We start from the raw sequence: 19,079 nt of genomic DNA, 5'->3' as shown, positions 1-19,079 counted from the left end.
AAACAACGACAGAATGTCGACATATTTTCACCTTGGCATTGTTGCTCAATCACAAGAACCTCAAAAGGGGAATTTTGTATTTATTTTTCAAATTGGCACATTTTACTTATGCCTCCCACTGTATTGTAGGACAATCAAGTGTGTCCACCAAATACTTTGGGGCCCTTGATTTTCACACCCTGACACATAAAACCACATTCACACCACATGCACACATTTGATGTAATCAGCCAGCCTGTATCTGTATCCAAATCAATCAGCACCTCAACATGGCGCTTCTCTCCCATTGATTTTTCCATCTGAGGATTCTCTGTGTGTTGAGAGGGCCTGCTCATCGATTTCTCAGTGTTCATTGGGCTTGGGATTGAGCTGAGCAGCCCGGTGTTGGGTTTGTTAGCACAAGTATTTTGAGCTATAAGAACCTGCAGGTAACGAGGAATGGGCTTCTTATTCAGCTTCCCACCTAAATGTATTAAGAGCAAAATCTCTCACCAAATCTACTGTAAGTGCCAGGGAACCACATGAAAAGCAGGTGAAGGAGAAGTGTGGAAGTGGGCCTGGAAGTGTTGAAGGAGAGACCAGGGGCAGTGCAAATTTAGGGGATGATGATCAAGACTGGAAAGCAGCAATCATGCTCTGTATTCTGTTTACGTTTCTTTTAGCTCGGTTTTCAATGTTTCTCTCCTGGGAAATCAGAAGCTGTATTCACACAGTCTTAAAACATGCATTCTACATGCATCCATTCATGCTGTGCCTCTATATGCAGGCAGTCAAACAGTCTCACACACAGTTTTACACAAAGTCAAAGACAGGCACTCACACACTTACATACCGTACACCAGTACATTGACATATACACTGTGTTACATTAACGGACACTGTGTCACCAGATCTTCTCCATTCTAGCATCCACGTACTGTCTGGATGTCTCACCCCCAACAATTTATAATTTAATCACTATTGGCCATACATACACAATATGCCACTACATCAGATTTATTCTCTGCTATGACAGACTGTAACTGTACACACACACAGACACTTTGAAATGGTCCTCCTGTGTGTGACGGAGGGAACACGAGCCAGCTCCAACAACAATGCACTCCCATCACTGACTGCACCTTCATTACAATGTCACTGTGCTGCCTGGAACATTCTAGCAACGTTTGGAGAACGTGTGACAGTGATTTAGTCAAGGCATTCCTTCTCCACATCCAGCTGTAGTCAACTGTGCATATGGCAGGTGGGGAAGGTTCAAACCCCTAAGTTTGGGTTAGTGATAATATATTACATTATATTACAAGATAGGAAATATGTATAAAAAGCTGCACCTCTCCTTTTTTTGACGGGTCGCCAGGATGTGTTGAGTGAACAACACTAACCAACGGCTATGCTTAAAATTCTTCTTGTGATCTGTATGCGTGTTGGGCTTATTTTGGAGTGTGTATACTCTGTGTGTTGCTGGCTAAGTGAGCTGTGCGTCACTTTGACTGCTAACAGAATGGTGGATTTTAGAAGTTTGAAGACCAGATTGATCAAATAAAATATCAGACACAGAGAGGCTTCCAGGCCTAATATGACGGAAGCGGCTTTCTACAGTCCTTCAATAGAGAACGGCTAGATTGTTATACTATACCCACCTGCTTTCACAGACCTACAGATCTCCTATCTTCATTTAATCACTCTGTTATCACAGAGAATGTCCCTGTGCAGCAGGAAATGCAAACTTAAGAGTTTTTCCACTTTAAAATGTCAGACTTGATTTGCCCTAATGAAAAGATGTATCCACCCCTACAAAAATTTATATTAATTATAATCCACATAATAATTCACATTTCCTGTTGCTGCAAGATTATTGTCCTTTTGTGAGAAGGTCAAATTAAGATAGGACATAGATATGTCACTGCTGCTGTGTTAATTAATGTGCTATTGATGCAAGGGTTTTACAATAAACCATTATTTTTTATGTAATAGATACTTGAGAGATCCACATTCCCTTGTCACTGTGATTGAGTAAAAAAAACAACTAATGTGTTGGATGAGCATACTGTAGATACGCACCAAACCGGCTTTCACAGTGTTCTCACAACATCGCTGTTATTGGCATTGTTAGAACATTGCAACAAGGTCACATTGACTTTACATTAGAATGGCATATTCACTAAGAAGCCTGTGGCATCCAAACATCACATCTAGCATGTGAACCATCCTTGTTCACCACCCAAGCATAGAAACAATAAAAAGAAGCCAAAGACCAGCTCTACTTGCCACATTAAAAAAATATAAACAAGCAAAAAAAAACAAGGAATATTAATGTTCTTTGTTTTTTTCTCATCAAAATAAAAGGTAGTCCATTTATTCAATGACAATCCTTTCCTATTTGGCAAAGTTACCCACCAATCGCCCTTTTTTCCTCTTCTATTCCATCTCAAAACACAGTCTCAATTGGATGCACCACCTGTTCATTATCGCCTGAGCAGCAGTGTGGCCAATGAGAGCAGGGGGAGGAGGATAGAGGGGTGGGTCTGGGTTCCTGTGCCCTTCACCTTCTTGTTCTCAGGAGGATTGTAGTATCTGGTGCTGTCTGTTTTGGGCACAATGACACGAGGTCCGCTACGAGCACATGACTCGCCTGTACACATTCCACTTCCTGAACCGCTGATGTCATCACCTGGGGACAAGGGAAAGGCATTTGTTAATTGAAATGAGGATATCAGTGAGTCCCAAGCTTTTCAAGATGTTTCTGCACTCCCAACTCTAACCTATACATCCATTACCACCCCCATCCACAAACCAATATCGCATACTCTCTAACCCACTGTCTACTATAGTGTCAGCCCTTCCTTCCTCCTCCATCAGCCCTCCTCCCCCACCCGTCACTCACTGGCATCCTGGAAGTCCACGTCGTTGCCGTTGAGGGCGTTCCTCAGCCGGTTGGTCATGATCTTCAGCTGCATGATTTGCTGGCGGATAGTCATGTCTGGCTTGGTGATGTCAATTTCCACCTCGGGGTTATTGATCTGGCTGGCCAGGCCGTCACCCATCACCTCAGGAAGATACCTGGACACAGAAAACATCAATACGTCACTTAGCAGGCAACACGGTTGCATTTCTGTGGTACTACATTGCATTAGGATGACAAAGCTCTGGGACTAGGCCTTTATTTGAATGTGGCTTTGGACCATTAAGGAGATGTATGGCAAGTAGAATTTTGTGGGTTATGTGTTTATCGCTGGGTATTTATTTTTGGACAAATCCATTTTCCTTCAGGGATTTAGTCTATCGATTTCACCAGTTATTGATTTGTCAACCTTTTGATGTGTCTGTCTATCTGTCTCAGTCTCTCCTCATCTTCTCTACTGTATATATCCTCTAGGCCCCCCTCTCCTCCACTGGACTACATTGCTTGGGCACAGTATTGGATGGAAAATCCCACACTCATACAGTATATAGTGTATATATGCAGGTAACTGACAAAATAAAGGAAACTCCAACATAAAGCATCTTAATAGGGCATTGGGCCAACATGATACAGAACAGCTTCAATGCACCTTGGCATAGATTCTACAAGCCTCTGGAACTATTGGAGAGAAGCGACATTCTTCCACGAGAAATTCCATTATTTGGTATTTTGTTGATGGTGGTGGAGAACGCTGTCCCAGGCGTCGCTCCAGAATCTTCCATAAGTGTTAAAATGGGTTGGGATCTGGTGGCTGAGACAGCAATGGCATATGGATTACATCGTTTTCATGCTCATCAAACCATTCAGTGACCACTCGTGTCATGTGAATGGGGGCATTGTCATCCTATGGGCATACAGTAGCTTTGGTAGCCAAAATAACGGCCTGCCCAGATTTTTTATACATGACACTAAGCGTGATGGGATGTTAATTGCTTGATTAACTCAGCAACCACATCTTTGTAGAAGCACCTGCTTTCAATATACTTTGTATCCCTCATTTACTCAAGTGTTTCCATTATTTTGGCAGTTACCTGTAGCTTGAATAGCTATACTTGATGCCTGTTAACCTGTAATTTACGCATATCACTTTCTGCTTACGGCTGAGCTAGCGATACAGCACACTGAGCCCTACATGCATTATTAATGGCCCATTGCCTTGTAGTTGCATTTTTATGTCCTGACCTGTCACAAATTTCAATATTTCAGCATCTCTAACCACGTTTCCATCAATGATTTACAGTGTCTTCAGAAAGTATTCCTACTGTACCCCTTGACTTATTCCACATTTTGTTGTGATACAGCCTGAATTCAAAATGGATTCAATTGATTTTTTACACACAATATTTACACACAATACCCGATAATGACAAAGTGAAAACATGTTTTTAGACATTTTTGCAAATGTATTACAAATTAAATACAGTAATATCTAATTTACATAAGTATCCACAACCCTGAGTCAATACTTTGCTGAAGCACCTTTAGCGGCAATTAGAGGCACCTTTACCTTTAGCGGCAATTACAAGTACAATTACAGTATTTTGGGGTAAGTCTCTAAGAGCTTTGCACACCTGGATTGTACAATATTTGAGCATTATTATTTTTTAAATTCTTCAAGCTCTGTCAATTTGATCATTGCTAGACAGCCATTTTTAAGACTTGCCATAGATTTTCAAGCAGCTTTAAGTCGAAACTGTAACCGGGCCACTCAGGAACATTCAATGTTGCCTTGGTAAGCAACAGTGTAGATTTGGCTTTGTGTTTTACGTTATTATCCTGCTGAAAGGTTCATTCATCTCCCAGTGTCTGTTGGATAGCAGACTGAACCAGGTTTTCCTCTAGGATTTTGCCTGTCCTGTATTCTGTTTTATCCAACAACAACAAAAACTCCATAGTCCTTGCAGATGCCCATAACATGATGCAGCCAACACAATGATTGAAAACATGAAAAGTGGTACTCAGTGACGTGTTGGATTTGCCCCAAACATAATGCTTTGTATTCAGGACAAAAAGTTTGTTTCTTTGCCACATTTTTTGCAGAATTACTTAAGTGCCTTGTTGCAAACAGGATGCATATTTCGGGATATTTTTTATTCTGTACAATCTTCCTTCTTTTCACTTTGACATTTAGGTTAGTATTGTGGAGTAACTACAATGTTGTTGACCCATCGATTTTTATTCGGTACATGAAAACATTTTGTGTGCACTATGTCATCACGCACTGATTTTTATCCGCAACAAGTCAGTTTGGTGGAAATACACCACTGGTGGGAAAATGCGGAGATTTTCTTTATGTGGATTTTAGAATATTCGCATGAAAATCTGTTGCCAATTGGATGTAAATCTAGCTACACATATTTATGCACAAACTCACACACCCTCACACGTTTATATCAGTGTCCGATGCTGCTTGAAAAACTATCACAAACACGCCCATGAACCCACAAGTACATACATTTTTTATGACATAGTCTGTCACATATTTCAGAGTCAACAGCCCACTAAAAATCAAATTGCCCAATCTCAATCCAATAAGGGAGGAGTTGTGGCACTGCAGAAAGGGAGGTAAACTGCTCAATAATCAATTTAGTTGAATAGCATGAAAGGGGGTGAGGGGAAGGGGAGGCCATTTCAGACTGAGATAGAGAGGGTCTTGGGGGATTCACTCTAACCAGAGAGAGTGTTACATGACTAATAGGCAGTGCTGTGTCTCTGTGCACTCTGCTGCTGTGTGTGTGCTGCTGTGTGAATGGTTAGCATGTTCATCCTGGTTCTAAAGTGCATCTCAGGGTTACCTGAGCAATTCACATCCAACACAGTACAGATGTTCTCAGACAGGTGAGGAGGAATAGTATACTATGTTTAGGGGATGATATTCTACATATTACTGTTGACAATGTGTCATTAACAGTCTGTCTCTGCCAGACAGCTAAAATACTGGACAGGTGCTCATCATACCTGGCCTTGGTCATGCCATTCCAACACTTGTCACCAGCTGCTCCTGCTGCCACTTTACTATTGCACAGAGCAGCTGGCAGCTGGACCCAGTACTGCTGCATCTCCCGCAGCTTACTGGACACATCAGATATCTAGGAGAGATAATACATAGTTTGAATACTCAGCACACACACACACACACACACACACACACACACACACACACACACACACACACGACAGAGAGGATGTCCTGCAGTTCTAATGACACACACACCTGCATCTCCAGTGGGACCCCTACGGTGGGGCTGGGTTTGTACTCCATTGCGGTGCTGGCAGGGTTCACTCTCTTCTTTCTCTCCTCAGACCCTGAGCTCTGTGTGTCTGCCACCCTGGGGGTCCCACAGGCCTGGAACACCTACCACCAAACACACAATGAAACCCACACCTTTAGACACATCTAACACTGAAGAGAATGGGCCATGAGTGGGAGTGAGAAGGTTTAGTCAGGGTTTGGTGCTGGTTGAACTGACCTTGCTGGTGAAGACCTCTGTGTTCTCCTGCATGTAGAGGATGGCCTCTGAGATGCGGATGGGGAGGGAGTAGATGACCACATCCACACTGGGGTCAGCACTGAAACTAGACGCCACCTGCAGCATGGTGTCTGGACAATAGAGACAGGGAAGAGAATCGAGGAAAAGACTGTGAGAGTGTGTGCTTATTTGTGTGTGTTGTGTGTGCGGGCATGTGTGAGTGCACGTGTGTTTCTCTCACCGACGAGGTTCTGCCACTCGGTGTCCAGGTCGGCCTGGTTGGCAAGGCAGCCCTTCATGACGTTTCTGCAGTAGTTGGCACAGGGCTTGACGGAGGCCAGGCCTCTACAGTGGGGGCAGTACACAAGCTTCATCATAGCACGGGTACACTCTGGGCTCAGAGGAACCTGGAGGGGCACACCCATCATCATCATCAAGGAGCTTTGCATCTTTTTAACTGTGAGGAGTAATGAGACTACATTATTTATAAGACTCTTTAGAGGTATAAATAATTGACTCCTACCTTTTTGCGAAAATAAATATAACTTGTTAAACTCTCTTTCTCTAAGCAATTGCATTAGTATAAAGTAATATACAGTGGGGCAAAAAAGTATTTAGTCAGCCACCAATTGTGCAAGTTCTCCCACTTAAAAAGATGAGAGGCCTGTAATTTTCATCATAGGTACACTTCAACTATGACAGACAAAATGAGAAAAAAAAGATGCAAAGAGAAAATAAAATCCAGAAAATCACATTGTAGGATTTTTTATGAATTTATTTGCAAATGATGGTGGAAAATAAGTATTTGGTCACCTACAAACAAGCAAGATTTCTGGCTCTCACAGACTTATTCTTTAAGAGGCTCCTCTGTCCTCCACTAGTTACCTGTATTAATGGCACCTGTTTGAACTTGTTATCAGTATAAAAGACACCTGTCCACAACCTCAAACAGTCACACTCCAAACTCCACTATGGCCAAGACACCAGAAACAAAATTGTAGACCTGCACCAGGCTGGGAAGACTGAATATGCAATAGGTAAGCAGCTTGGTTTGAAGAAATCAACTGTGGGAGCAATTATTAGGAAATGGAAGACATACAAGACCACTGATAATCTCCCTCGATCTGGGGCTCCACACAAGATCTCACCCCGTGGGGTCAAAATGATCACAAGAACAGTGAGCAAAAATCGCAGAACCACACGGGGGGACCTAGTGAATGACCTGCAGAGAGCTGGGACCAAAGTAACAAAGCCTACCATCAGTAACACACTACACCGCCAGGGACTCAAATCCTGCAGTGCCAGACGTGTCCCCTTGCTTAAGCCAGTACATGTCCAGGCCCGTCTGAAGTTTGCTAGAGAGCATTTGGATGATCCAGAAGAAGATTGGGAGAATGTCATATGGTCAGATGAAACGAAAATATAACTTTTTGGTAAAAACTCAACTCGTCGTGTTTGGAGGACAAAGAATGCCGAGTTGCATCCAAAGAACACAATACCTACTGTGAAGCATGGGGGTGGAAACATCATGCTTTGGAAATGTTTTTCTGCAAAGGGACCAGGACGACTGATCCGTGTAAAGGAAAGAATGAATGGGGCCATGGATTGTGAGATTTTGAGTGAAAACCTCCTTCCATCAGCAAGGACATTGAAGGTGAAACATTGCTGGGTCTTTCAGCATGACAATGATCCCAAACACACTGCCCGGGCAACGAAGGAGTGACTTCGTAAGAAGCATTTCAAGGTCCTGGAGTGGCCTAGCCAGTCTCCAGATCTCAACCCCATAGAAAATCTTTGGAGGGAGTTGAAAGTCCGTGATTCCCAGCAACAGCCCCAAAACATCACTGCTCTAGAGGAGATCTGCATGGAGGAATGGGCCAAAATACCAGCAACAGTGTGTGAAAAGCTTGTGAAGACTTACAGAAAACATTTGATCTCTGTCATTGCCAACAAAGGGTATATAACAAAGTATTGAGATAAACGTTTGTTATTGACCAAATACTTATTTTCCACCATCATTTGCAAAGAAATTCATTAGAAAATCCTACAATGTGATTTTCTGGATGTTTTCTTCTCATTTTATCTGTCATAGTTGAAGTGTACCTATGATGAAAATGACAGGCCTCTCTCATCTTTTTAAGTGGGAGAACTTGCACAATTGTTGGCTGACTAAATACTTTTTTGCCCCACTGTACTTTCTAATTGTTTTTGAACATGCACATACAGTGCCTTGCGAAAGTATTCGGCCCCCTTGAACTTTGCGACCTTTTGCCACATTTCAGGCTTCAAACATAAAGATATAAAACTGTATTTTTTTGTGAAGAATCAACAACAAGTGGGACACAATCATGAAGTGGAACGACATTTATTGGATATTTCAAACTTTTTTAACAAATCAAAAACTGAAAAATTGGGCGTGCAAAATTATTCAGCCCCCTTAAGTTAATACTTTGTAGCGCCACCTTTTGCTGCGATTACAGCTGTAAGTCGCTTGTGGTATGTCTCTATCAGTTTTGCACATCGAGAGACTTACATTTTTTCCCATTCCTCCTTGCAAAACAGCTCGAGCTCAGTGAGGTTGGATGGAGAGCATTTGTGAACAGCAGTTTTCAGTTCTTTCCACAGATTCTCGATTGGATTCAGGTCTGGACTTTGACTTGGCCATTCTAACACCTGGATATGTTTATTTTTGAACCATTCCATTGTAGATTTTGCTTTATGTTTTGGATCATTGTCTTATTGGAAGACAAATCTCCGTCCCAGTCTCAGGTCTTTTGCAGACTCCATCAGGTTTTCTTCCAGAATGGTCCTGTATTTGGCTCCATCCATCTTCCCATCAATTTTAACCATTTTAACCATCTTCCCTGTCCCTGCTGAAGAAAAGCAGGCCCAAACCATGATGCTGCCACCACCATGTTTGACAGTGGGGATGGTGTGTTCAGCTGTGTTGCTTTTACGCCAAACATAACGTTTTGCATTGTTGCCAAAAAGTTCCATTTTGGTTTCATCTGACCAGAGCACCTTCTTCCACATGTTTGGTGTGTCTCCCAGGTGGCTTGTGGCAAACTTTAAACGACACTTTTTATGGATATCTTTAAGAAATGGCTTTCTTCTTGCCACTCTTCCATAAAGGCCAGATTTGTGCAATATATGACTGATTGTTGTCCTATGGACAGTCTCCCACCTCAGCTGTAGATCTCTGCAGTTCATCCAGAGTGATCATGGGCCTCTTGGCTGCATCTCTGATCAGTCTTCTCCTTGTATGAGCTGAAAGTTTAGAGGGACGGCCAGGTCTTGGTAGATTTGCAGTGGTCTGATACTCCTTCCATTTCAATATTATCGCTTGCACAGTGCTCCTTGGGATGTTTAAAGCTTGGGAAATCTTTTTGTATCCAAATCCGGCTTTAAACTTCTTGACAACAGTATCTCGGACCTGCCTGGTGTGTTCCTTGTTCTTCATGATGCTCTCTGCGCTTTTAACGGACCTCTGAGACTATCACAGTGCAGGTGCATTTATACGGAGACTTGATTACACACAGGTGGATTGTATTTATCATCATTAGTCATTTAGGTCAACATTGGATCATTCAGAGATCCTCACTGAACTTCTGAAGAGAGTTTGCTGCACTGAAAGTAAAGGGGCTGAATAATTTTGCACGCCCAATTTTTCAGTTTTTGATTTGTTAAAAAAGTTTGAAATATCCAATAAATGTCGTTCCACTTCATGATTGTGTCCCACTTGTTGTTGATTCTTCACAAAAAAATACAGTTTTATATCTTTATGTTTGAAGCCTGAAATGTGGCAAAAGGTCGCAAAGTTCAAGGGGGCCGAATACTTTCGCAAGGCACTGTAGCTCAGTATTGGGATGATTTATTTTATAGAGTCATTATCACTCATCTTTATCAACGGTGTCAATAATTTCGGGTCCCACTGTATATGTGTGGTTAAAACATGTACTATGATCATGATTATCATGTATTGATTATGATTATGTAGTGCGCATTTTGCAACATGAAACAGCAACAATACCATGCAGCTAATGCATAAGAGGGGTTCGGTGAGGGATAGATAAACGGATATGTTGGTGTAGATGTTTCCTAAAGGATGCTAACTGTTACAAGAGTTGGCTATCATTTCCAAGAATAATCTCGCACTATTAAAGCCTTCGGAGGAGGACCATGTCATTTTCCCAGAATGCAGCTTCAAATGTAGCTCCTTAAAAGGATAAGAGCGAGCTTATGCTGTCTAGAATGGGAGACCATTAAGAACTTCACAAGGAGACTGAACAGCTAACAAGATTAAAGCGGTGTCATTACAACCGGTCCTTGTATTAACAGACTTCACAGGAACCCTTCAACAGGGCTTAATGTACACAGACAACCAGCTTCCTTATACGTCCGAATGTCACCAATTGATTGTGACATCCCACAGTGTTAAATCTCCTACAGTGTGACAACAGGAGGTGGAGTGGAGCAGAGCGGACAGGTAATGGTGCTGATAAATTAAGATCAGTGACAGGACAGACACCCATGATGCCATACTGTTACATCAGCCACTGTCACTGACAGTAACAACGGTAATCAACCATAGCTCAAAGGGATTATTCCATCCATCCACATGTTCTTTCTCTTTCTCTCTCTCACTCTCTTTCTCTCTCTCACACTCGCTTTCATCTCTCTATACCTCCTCCTCTCCACTTCTATCTCCCTCTCCCTGTGTTCTATTTAAAAGTTGTAAAGCTGGTGGCACCGTGCTGTAAATAAAGTCTGTATTTAAATGGGCCAGACTCCGGCCTCTTTGTGCCAACATAAAGAGCGGTTTGAAATGGTGGTTATTTTTAGGAAGAAGGGAGTGAGAGCCCACAGGATTCCTGTACGTGGCTATTGCCCTCTCTGGTGTTTGTGTAAATAGCTTGTGTATGTTCGATAAGTAACGCAAAAATACACGTTTGATACGTAACGCAAAAATACACATCGATCCACTAAAAGACACAACAGATTACACATTAGATATTTGTAGGCTAAACGTACTTTCATATTAATGTTACATTTAAATGAACATAAAACCTAAACATTTCTCAAAGGCTCCTTCCTCTCTCCAAGAATGTGCTTTTGTGATTCTCTATACCAATAAAAGCATCATAAAAGTTGGCATATGAAACAGGCACTGGGCACGTTCCACTGCTACCATCCAAAGAGATAGAGACATGTCCCTAAAATGCCTTACTTTCATCCAATAAAGGCTAAATGTAGACTGGCCAAGTAGTTGGCCAATAGACTGTGGCTGAAGGAACAGGGACAGGGGTCGGAGGGGCCAGGTTTCTTTGTAATTCACTCCTGATGGGAAATGGTTTTTAAGCTAGCCTTGCTACATGTTTCATCCGCCCCTCAGACACCCTGTTGCTGGGGCAATGCACAGCAGCCCTTTACCCATCCCTAGTGAGACAAGCCCTTACTGAGACAAGCCCCTACTGAGGCACGCCCCTACTGAGGCAGGCCCCTACTGAGGCACGCCCCTACTGAGACAAGCCCTTACTGAGGCACGCCCCTACTGAGGCACGCCTCTACTAAGACAAGCCCTTAATGAGGCATGCCCCTACTGAGGCACGCCCCTACTGAGACAAGCCCTTACTGAGGCACGCCCCTACTGAGGCACGCCCCTACTGAGGCAGGCCCCTACGGAGGCAGGCCCCTACTGAGACAAGCCCTTACTGAGACAAGCCCCTACTGAGGCACGCCCTACTGAGGCACGCCCTACTGAGGCAAGCACCTTAATGTGCTCTATCCATCTACAGTATGCATATGTTTTCACCAGGGTAACCAAGGTTAAACACACTGCCTAGGGGTGAAAATTACACACCCAGGGCATTTTCTTTCTGTGACAGATTTACGCAAGGAACTTACTCTGTGATTTACATAACAATCCCAATTTCAACTAGTTGACAGCGTTTATGTGTGTGCAGGGTGTTTAATGGTTGACGGTGTGGTGGATGTGAGGTGGTAATATCAGGAATAAAAAGCACTGCCATATTTCTCAGCGGTAGCAACACGTGAAACAGCACAGGTCTCTACTATAACAGTACCTGGGAAACTTTGCGGACCACCTCCCCACTGACAGTCAAGCCCTGGACGAATGACCGCGCCGCCACGAAGGCCCTGGTGACCTTGGGCTTGAGGTCACGGGGGACGTCCCCAAAGGGCCGCAGGGTCTCCGTTTGCTTGGCCACACACTCCAGGTAGTCGTCAGTGAGGGTGTACTGCGGGAGGGAGGAGGCCTTGAACAGGCGCTCCAGCAGCCGTGCCCAGAAGTCGTTGAGCGTCTCCTCCAGGTTGACAGCGGAGCCACGGTAGTAGCGACGCAGGTCAGCGTACAGGTCCTGGAACACAGGGGCGTTCTTGGAGTAGAGAGAGCCCAGCGTGGCCAGGAAGGACTCTTGAAGGGAACGCTCGGATCTGTTCAAGAGGTCTGTGAAGTACGCTGAGGAGAGAGGAGAAAGAGAAACGAGGAGTCAAATACTGGAATAGTCTGTTGGCGATTCAAAGCATTGTGTGACATCAAACCCCAAAAACCAAGCTTATCCTTCCCAGTGCTGCTGGCCTGTGCCCACAAAGTGAACACAGGCTCAGATAAAGTACAGCTAAATGGCCACTACTTGAAGTACAGTAGATCCCATAGAATGTGAGCATATCACCACCAACACACAGATATACAGTAGGTAGTGAAGAGGGCACAACAAAACCTATTCCCCCTCAGGAGACTGAAAAGATTTGTCATGGGTCCTCAGATCCTCAAAAGGTTCTACAGCTGCACCATCGAGAGCATCTGGTTGCATCACTGCCTGGTATGGCAACTGCTCAGCCTCCGACCGCAAGGCACTGCAGAAGGTAGTGCATATGGCCCAGTACATCACCCAGTACATCAAGTCAAGTTCCAAAATCAAATCAAATCAAATGTATTTATATAGCCCTTCGTACATCAGCTGATATCTCAAAGTGCTGTACAGAAACCCAGCCTAAAACCCCAAACAGCAAGCAATGCAGGTGTAGAAGAACGGTGGCTAGGAAAAGCTCCCTAGAGGCTTCTAAACAGCTTCTACCCCATTGCCATAAGACTCCAGAACATCTAATAAAATGGCTACCCAGACTATTTGCATTGCCACCCCCTCTTTTACGCTGCTGCTACTCTTTGTTGTTATCATCTATGCATAGTCACTTTAATAACTCTACATGTACATATTACCTCAACTAACCGGTGCTCCCGCACATTGACTCTGTACCGGTACCCCCCTGTGTATAGTCTCGCTATTGTTTCTTATTCTTACTCATTTAAAAAAAAAATGCATTGTTGGTTAGGAGCTCGTAAGTAAGCATTTCATTGTAGGGTTGATGTATTGTAATACCTGTTGTATTCGGCGCATGTGACTAATAAAATTGAATTGGATTTGAATATCAGCACCCAGAACCAAATTAGTCTGTCACGAGATTAGCTAGACTGTAAAGTACAGATCCCAACTGTCCTCCCATTTGGCACCCAGACATATGATTGATTTGTGTTCTCCAAAAACCAAAGTCACTACCCACTGGGCAAAAACTGGTTGAATCAAAAGTGGAAAAAAATCAAAAACCAAAGTCACTACCCACTGGGCAAAAACTGGTTGAAACAAAAGTGGAAAAAAATCAAAAACCAAAGTCACTACCCACTGGGCAAAAACTGGTTGAATCAAAAGTGGAAAAAAATCAAAAACCAAAGTCACTACCCACTGGGCAAAAACTGGTTGAAACAAAAGTGGAAAAAAAAAAAAAAAAACTCAAAATGTGGTGGCGTTGAATCAGCGTGGAAAACGATTTTCTTCTTATTTTTACCCAATTTTGATCCTAAATACATTGACATGGTGACATTTATTGTTGATTTCTGGCTGAAGTCACAACCAGTCACAACCACAATCAAAACTAGATGTTGAAATGATGTCTGTGCTTAGTGGGTAAGCTTTTCGTGCTACGTAAATAAACAAATAAATGGGAGTGTGGGAATGAGCAGATCGATTTGGCCCAATGTGACAAACAAGGACGAGTGTTCTAGCATGCCTGACAAACAAACTATAGACACTGTGAGAACCTGGGAACTCAACCGTAGAACTGTAGAGCACTGTCTCAGCTGCAGTTCAGTTAACAGCACTTTGCGGGTAAAGTGAGAGGAAGAGAGAAAAACAAAAATAACAACGGACTATACCATTGTCCTACATACCTCCTTATTGAGCCTTCCAATAAAGCAGCGGATACTGAGAGTTACAGTGTCAGGGGGGAATGTAATAAAACTCTGTCACCTCCCATTCTGCTGACACAATGACTGGGCTGCTCCCTGCTGCTGGAGCTGACCCCCGTAGAGGGAGGGTTAGGGAGAGGAGACTATCTCTGGCAATCCCGCTAATCTGAGGGATTGAATGCTGGAGACAGGTGGAGGGCCGGGGCCGGGGCCTGTGAGTGCCGCTGCTGCTGTGGAGAAGCAGTAAAAGCCTGCATTTAGCTGAGTGAGTCCAGGGCCCACGCCCGGCAACCCTAAACACAACCAGATGGCCATGCAACTCTTACCGCCACTCCTCTCCTCGATCTTATGTTCATTCCGTTTCTATTGCTCCTACTGCTGCTCTGTTTTCTACTGCTACTGCTGCTACCTACTGCTCCTGTTCATCTGCTGTAGTCTACGGAAGACACAGCTGCAATCATACCAAATGGACTTGAAACATCACCTGCACACTTCCATTTCCTCCCCTCTCTATCGCTGCTTCATGTAGCTGTAGCTCTAGGTTCCTCTTTGATGGATTGCTTCATCCTCACCAACATCTGGCCTCCCTCTGTCTCTGTGGCTGTAACCTCCTGATGTTGAGGGAGAGGAGGAGGGGGCAGGGGTTGTGTATGCAGCTGGACTAGCTCTATACCAGCGTTTCCCAAACCCAGGGGGTTCGCGTTTTGTTTTTTGCCCTAGCACTACACAGCTAATTCAAATAATCAAGTTGATTAGTTAATTATTTGAATCAGCTGTGTAGTGCACTTCTTGGGGTCCCCAGGATAGAATTTGGAAAACCCTGCTCTATACTGTTCTGCCAGCCCAGCCCCTGTGTGTGACGGTGTCCTTGTTGTTGTGTGGCCAACACCTTCCTCCTGTTGCTAAGCTAGGCTAACTCTGCCAAGGCATATGTCACACATATCAGTCACACTGATTTTATCTCACTCTGTAAATCAGAGCAGCCCAGCCATTTAGGAAGTATAGAAAGCAGGAGAAAAATGTACTGGAACTCCCCATCTGACACACGCTGCCTGACTCATATCACCATACCCTTTCACAACCCTTCTTTCTTTTATTCTCTCCTCCCTGTTCACTTTCTCTTTATTCTCTCCTCCCTGTTCACTTTCTCTTTTTTCTCTCTCTTTCTCCATATCGCCCTCCACTAACTCTAATCAATCCATCATTCCCCTCTCTCCCTCTTTCTGTCCCTCTCTCTTCCACTACCTACCTGCTTCACCCTTCTCTTTCTCTTCCCTTCTCTCCCTCTCTCTCTCTCTGTCTCATTACTCTGATGTGTGGTGATGTGATGCTTCTGGCAGCCACTCTCCTCATTGGGTCAAATGCTCATTAGCAGGGCCAGCATCCCGGCCTGTGGGGGTAGATGGGGTGGAGGAGAGGAGGGGGGGCAGCTTATCACATTTCACCCCTCCCTCTTCCACACCACAGTGTCTACTATGTTCCCTGACTCATTACCACAGCCAATCATAACTCTGTCTCCCAGCGGCCCACCTTCCCCTCTCCTGTCTATGTCTACCTGTCTCTGTCTCTACCACTCTGATGACAGCTAGGGCCCATCAAGACAGAAAATATGACTGCATGCCATCATCCCCACATCCTGTTTTAATCTTATGTTAATCAGATGGATGGATGGATGTCCAGATTACTTTGTGGGAGTTTTATTTTCCCGAGCAAACAGCCGTGTTTCAGGCGTCATCAGTTGCTGTCATCTGGGTACAGTATCCTCCGGCTCCATAGTGCTACTGTAGCTGGAGCCTCAGGACTATTTTGATTCATTTATATAAATAGAGTTTATTAGTGATGGGTCAAAGATTGCAGTAATGTCTTCAAAATTCGCAGCACAAGTCAAGGACACTATCAAGGTCATCCAGTTGTTGAAAAGATTGCACGCAACTACAGACTTGAGGCTGGTGTCAAGACAGGCAGCGCTTAAGAAATGTCAGGAAGTATCAGCATTTTCACACAAATACACAATTCCCAATGTCTAGTGTTATTATCCCAATGTCTAGTGTTATTATCCCAATGTCTAGTGTTATTATCCCAATGTCTAGTGTTATTATCCCAATGTCTAGTGTTATTATCCCAATGTCTAGTGACCTCCTTTCCCCTTCAGGTTGACAGCTCAGCGTGTCTTTCTGACGTGTGGACATTTATTTGGTTTGTTTATTTATCTGAGACCACGCCAACACTTGCCCTATCCTCTCGTTAAACAACTGACAGACAGAGTAGATGCCCATGTTCATTTTATGAGGGTTTGTGTGTAAGTGCGTGCATCTGTGCGTGTATTGTCAGTATAGAGGAGAGTATGAGTTCTGTGTGGCTACTCACTGTCGAAGCTCCTGTATTGTGTGTTGAGGGAGGCCTGTAGCGAGCGCCCTGCCTCTCTGACCAGCCCCTCAAACTCCCTGCGACTCAGGTTGGACAGGGTCTCCTCCATGGCACTGGTACAGCAGGTGTACCCCTGGGGACAGATGCGCAGGTGCTCACCTAGGGACAAGACAGAGGAGAGGACATGTTTAGGGTTTTATCCACTTAATACTAAAGAGTAGATTTTAGAGAGGCTCTAAGAGCATTAGACCAGTAACCGAAAGGTTGCTGGTTTGAATCCCTGAGCCGACTAGGTGAAAAATCTGTCGATGTGCCTTTGCGCAAGGCACTTCACCCTAATTGCTCCTGTAATTCACTCTGGATAAGAGCATCTGCTAAATGACTAACATGTAAAACAAACTATCTGGAGTAACTTACAGTAGTGAATGCATTCTGTACATTTTCATGCTAGTCTCTGGTGGGAATCAAACCCACAACCCTGGCATTGCAAGTGCTATGCTCTACCAACTGAGCCACAGGCGATTACTTCTTGAATGGCAGAAGAAGATTATGTGTATAAAAATCTAATAAGTCATCTACTAAGGCTCTGGTAGAATTGTATATGTTTTTCCTTATATGTCCGTGGTGTATTTGTATATGTGTTAACTTATAAGCCTTATATGTCCGTGGTGTATTTGTATATGTGTTAACTTATAAGCCTTATATGTCCGTGGTGTATTTGTATATGTGTTAACTTATAAGCCTTATATGTCCGTGGTGTATTTGTATATGTCTTAACTTATAAGCCTTATATGACACACACAATTGAATACATGATATGGTATGACATATTTGAGACAATATTCATGAATTATATGAGCCATCTATGAATATAATAGGAAAAGTGTATGTTCTGAGAATGTGACCTCTACAAAATAAATGCTTTCCTTATAGGTTTCACGTTTTTTTTTACAAGTCAACATATAATTAAACATGACAATTACTATAAGAAAAATACAACCTTTGTATATACATTTTAATTTATGAGTTTCCATGTTTAAGGCTGGGAAGCACTTCCTACTGGACAGCTGGTTTACCTACAACTACACTTTTGGTCTCCTATCCAGGGTCTTAGCCAAGCCAAGCCCTGTTAAGGTTTGGTATTTGTCACAGACTAATACCAATGTGCTATCGTGAGACTGATTGTTGAGAAATCTCCACTTAAAAACTAAATATATTCACTGCTGCTATCGGTCATTCCTCATTCTCCCCCTCCTCATGTCATCCCCTTCTCGCCCTCTCCTCTTCCCCTCCTGCTATTCTCCTCCCCTCCTCCACCTGTCCTCCTCCTCCTGTCCTCTTCTCTCCTCCTCCCCTTTCCTCCTCCTCCTCTCCCTATCCTCCTCCTCATCCAAGACCCCTCCTCCTCTCCTCTTCTCTTCTCCCTATCCTCCTCCTCCTCCCCTCCTGCTAATCTCCTACCCTCCTCCTGTCCTCCCCCTCCTGTACTCTTCGCTCCTTCTCCTCCTCTCCCTCTACCCCTTTCCTCCTCCTTTTCCCCCTCCACCCTCCTCCTCTTCTCTCTCCACCTCCTCCTCCTCTTCTTCCCTTCCTCCTCTCCTCCCTATCCTCCTCCTCCTCCCCTCCTGCTATTCTCCTCCATCTCCACCTCCTTCTCCTCCTCCCCCTCCTCCTGTCCTCCTCTCTCCTCATCCTCTCCCCCTCCTCCTTTCCTCCTCTCCGCCCTCCTCTCCCCCTCTCCTCTCCCTCTCCTCCTCACCCCCCCTTCCTCCTCCTCCTCATGGCAGACTTTGCTTCTTTTTTCAATAAGTGTCACATTGCATGTATCAATGACATCAGACAGTGCAAGTGCTTTGAAACATGCATGTCCCATGTGCCTTAGAAGGCTTAGCTTACATGTCTCTTGTATGTTTTTTATATAATACATACAACATTTCTGTTATCTAAATGTTAACCACCAATATCAGATATTACAATAATCTTCTATGAAGTGTATTTGCTGCCATATGTATTACTG

At 43.8% G+C, this 19,079-nt stretch overlaps 1 protein-coding gene across 1 annotated transcript in view; it reads right to left on the bottom strand.

Moving 5' to 3' along the window:
• The window catches only part of LOC110524403 (glypican-1), a 54,550-nt gene that overhangs the window by 47 nt on the left and 35,424 nt on the right, over positions 1 to 19,079 (bottom strand). Inside the window, exons 2-9 of the mRNA XM_021604003.3 lie at positions 17,063 to 17,221; positions 12,516 to 12,910; positions 6,674 to 6,839; positions 6,433 to 6,563; positions 6,177 to 6,317; positions 5,921 to 6,051; positions 2,885 to 3,060; positions 1 to 2,671 (exon numbers count right to left, since the gene is read on the bottom strand). The exon at positions 1 to 2,671 is cut by the window's left edge and continues 47 nt beyond it. Of these exons, the coding sequence (XP_021459678.1) occupies positions 2,466 to 2,671; positions 2,885 to 3,060; positions 5,921 to 6,051; positions 6,177 to 6,317; positions 6,433 to 6,563; positions 6,674 to 6,839; positions 12,516 to 12,910; positions 17,063 to 17,221 (1,505 nt within the window). The 3' untranslated portion in view covers positions 1 to 2,465. The remainder of the gene's footprint in view (positions 2,672 to 2,884; positions 3,061 to 5,920; positions 6,052 to 6,176; positions 6,318 to 6,432; positions 6,564 to 6,673; positions 6,840 to 12,515; positions 12,911 to 17,062; positions 17,222 to 19,079) is intronic.

The sequence above is a fragment of the Oncorhynchus mykiss genome, chromosome 5 (genome assembly GCF_057628025.1).
Source record: "Oncorhynchus mykiss isolate SJ-2025 chromosome 5, ASM5762802v1, whole genome shotgun sequence".
NCBI lineage: Eukaryota > Metazoa > Chordata > Actinopteri > Salmoniformes > Salmonidae > Oncorhynchus > Oncorhynchus mykiss.
This window is presented reverse-complemented; position numbering and strand designations above follow the sequence as displayed.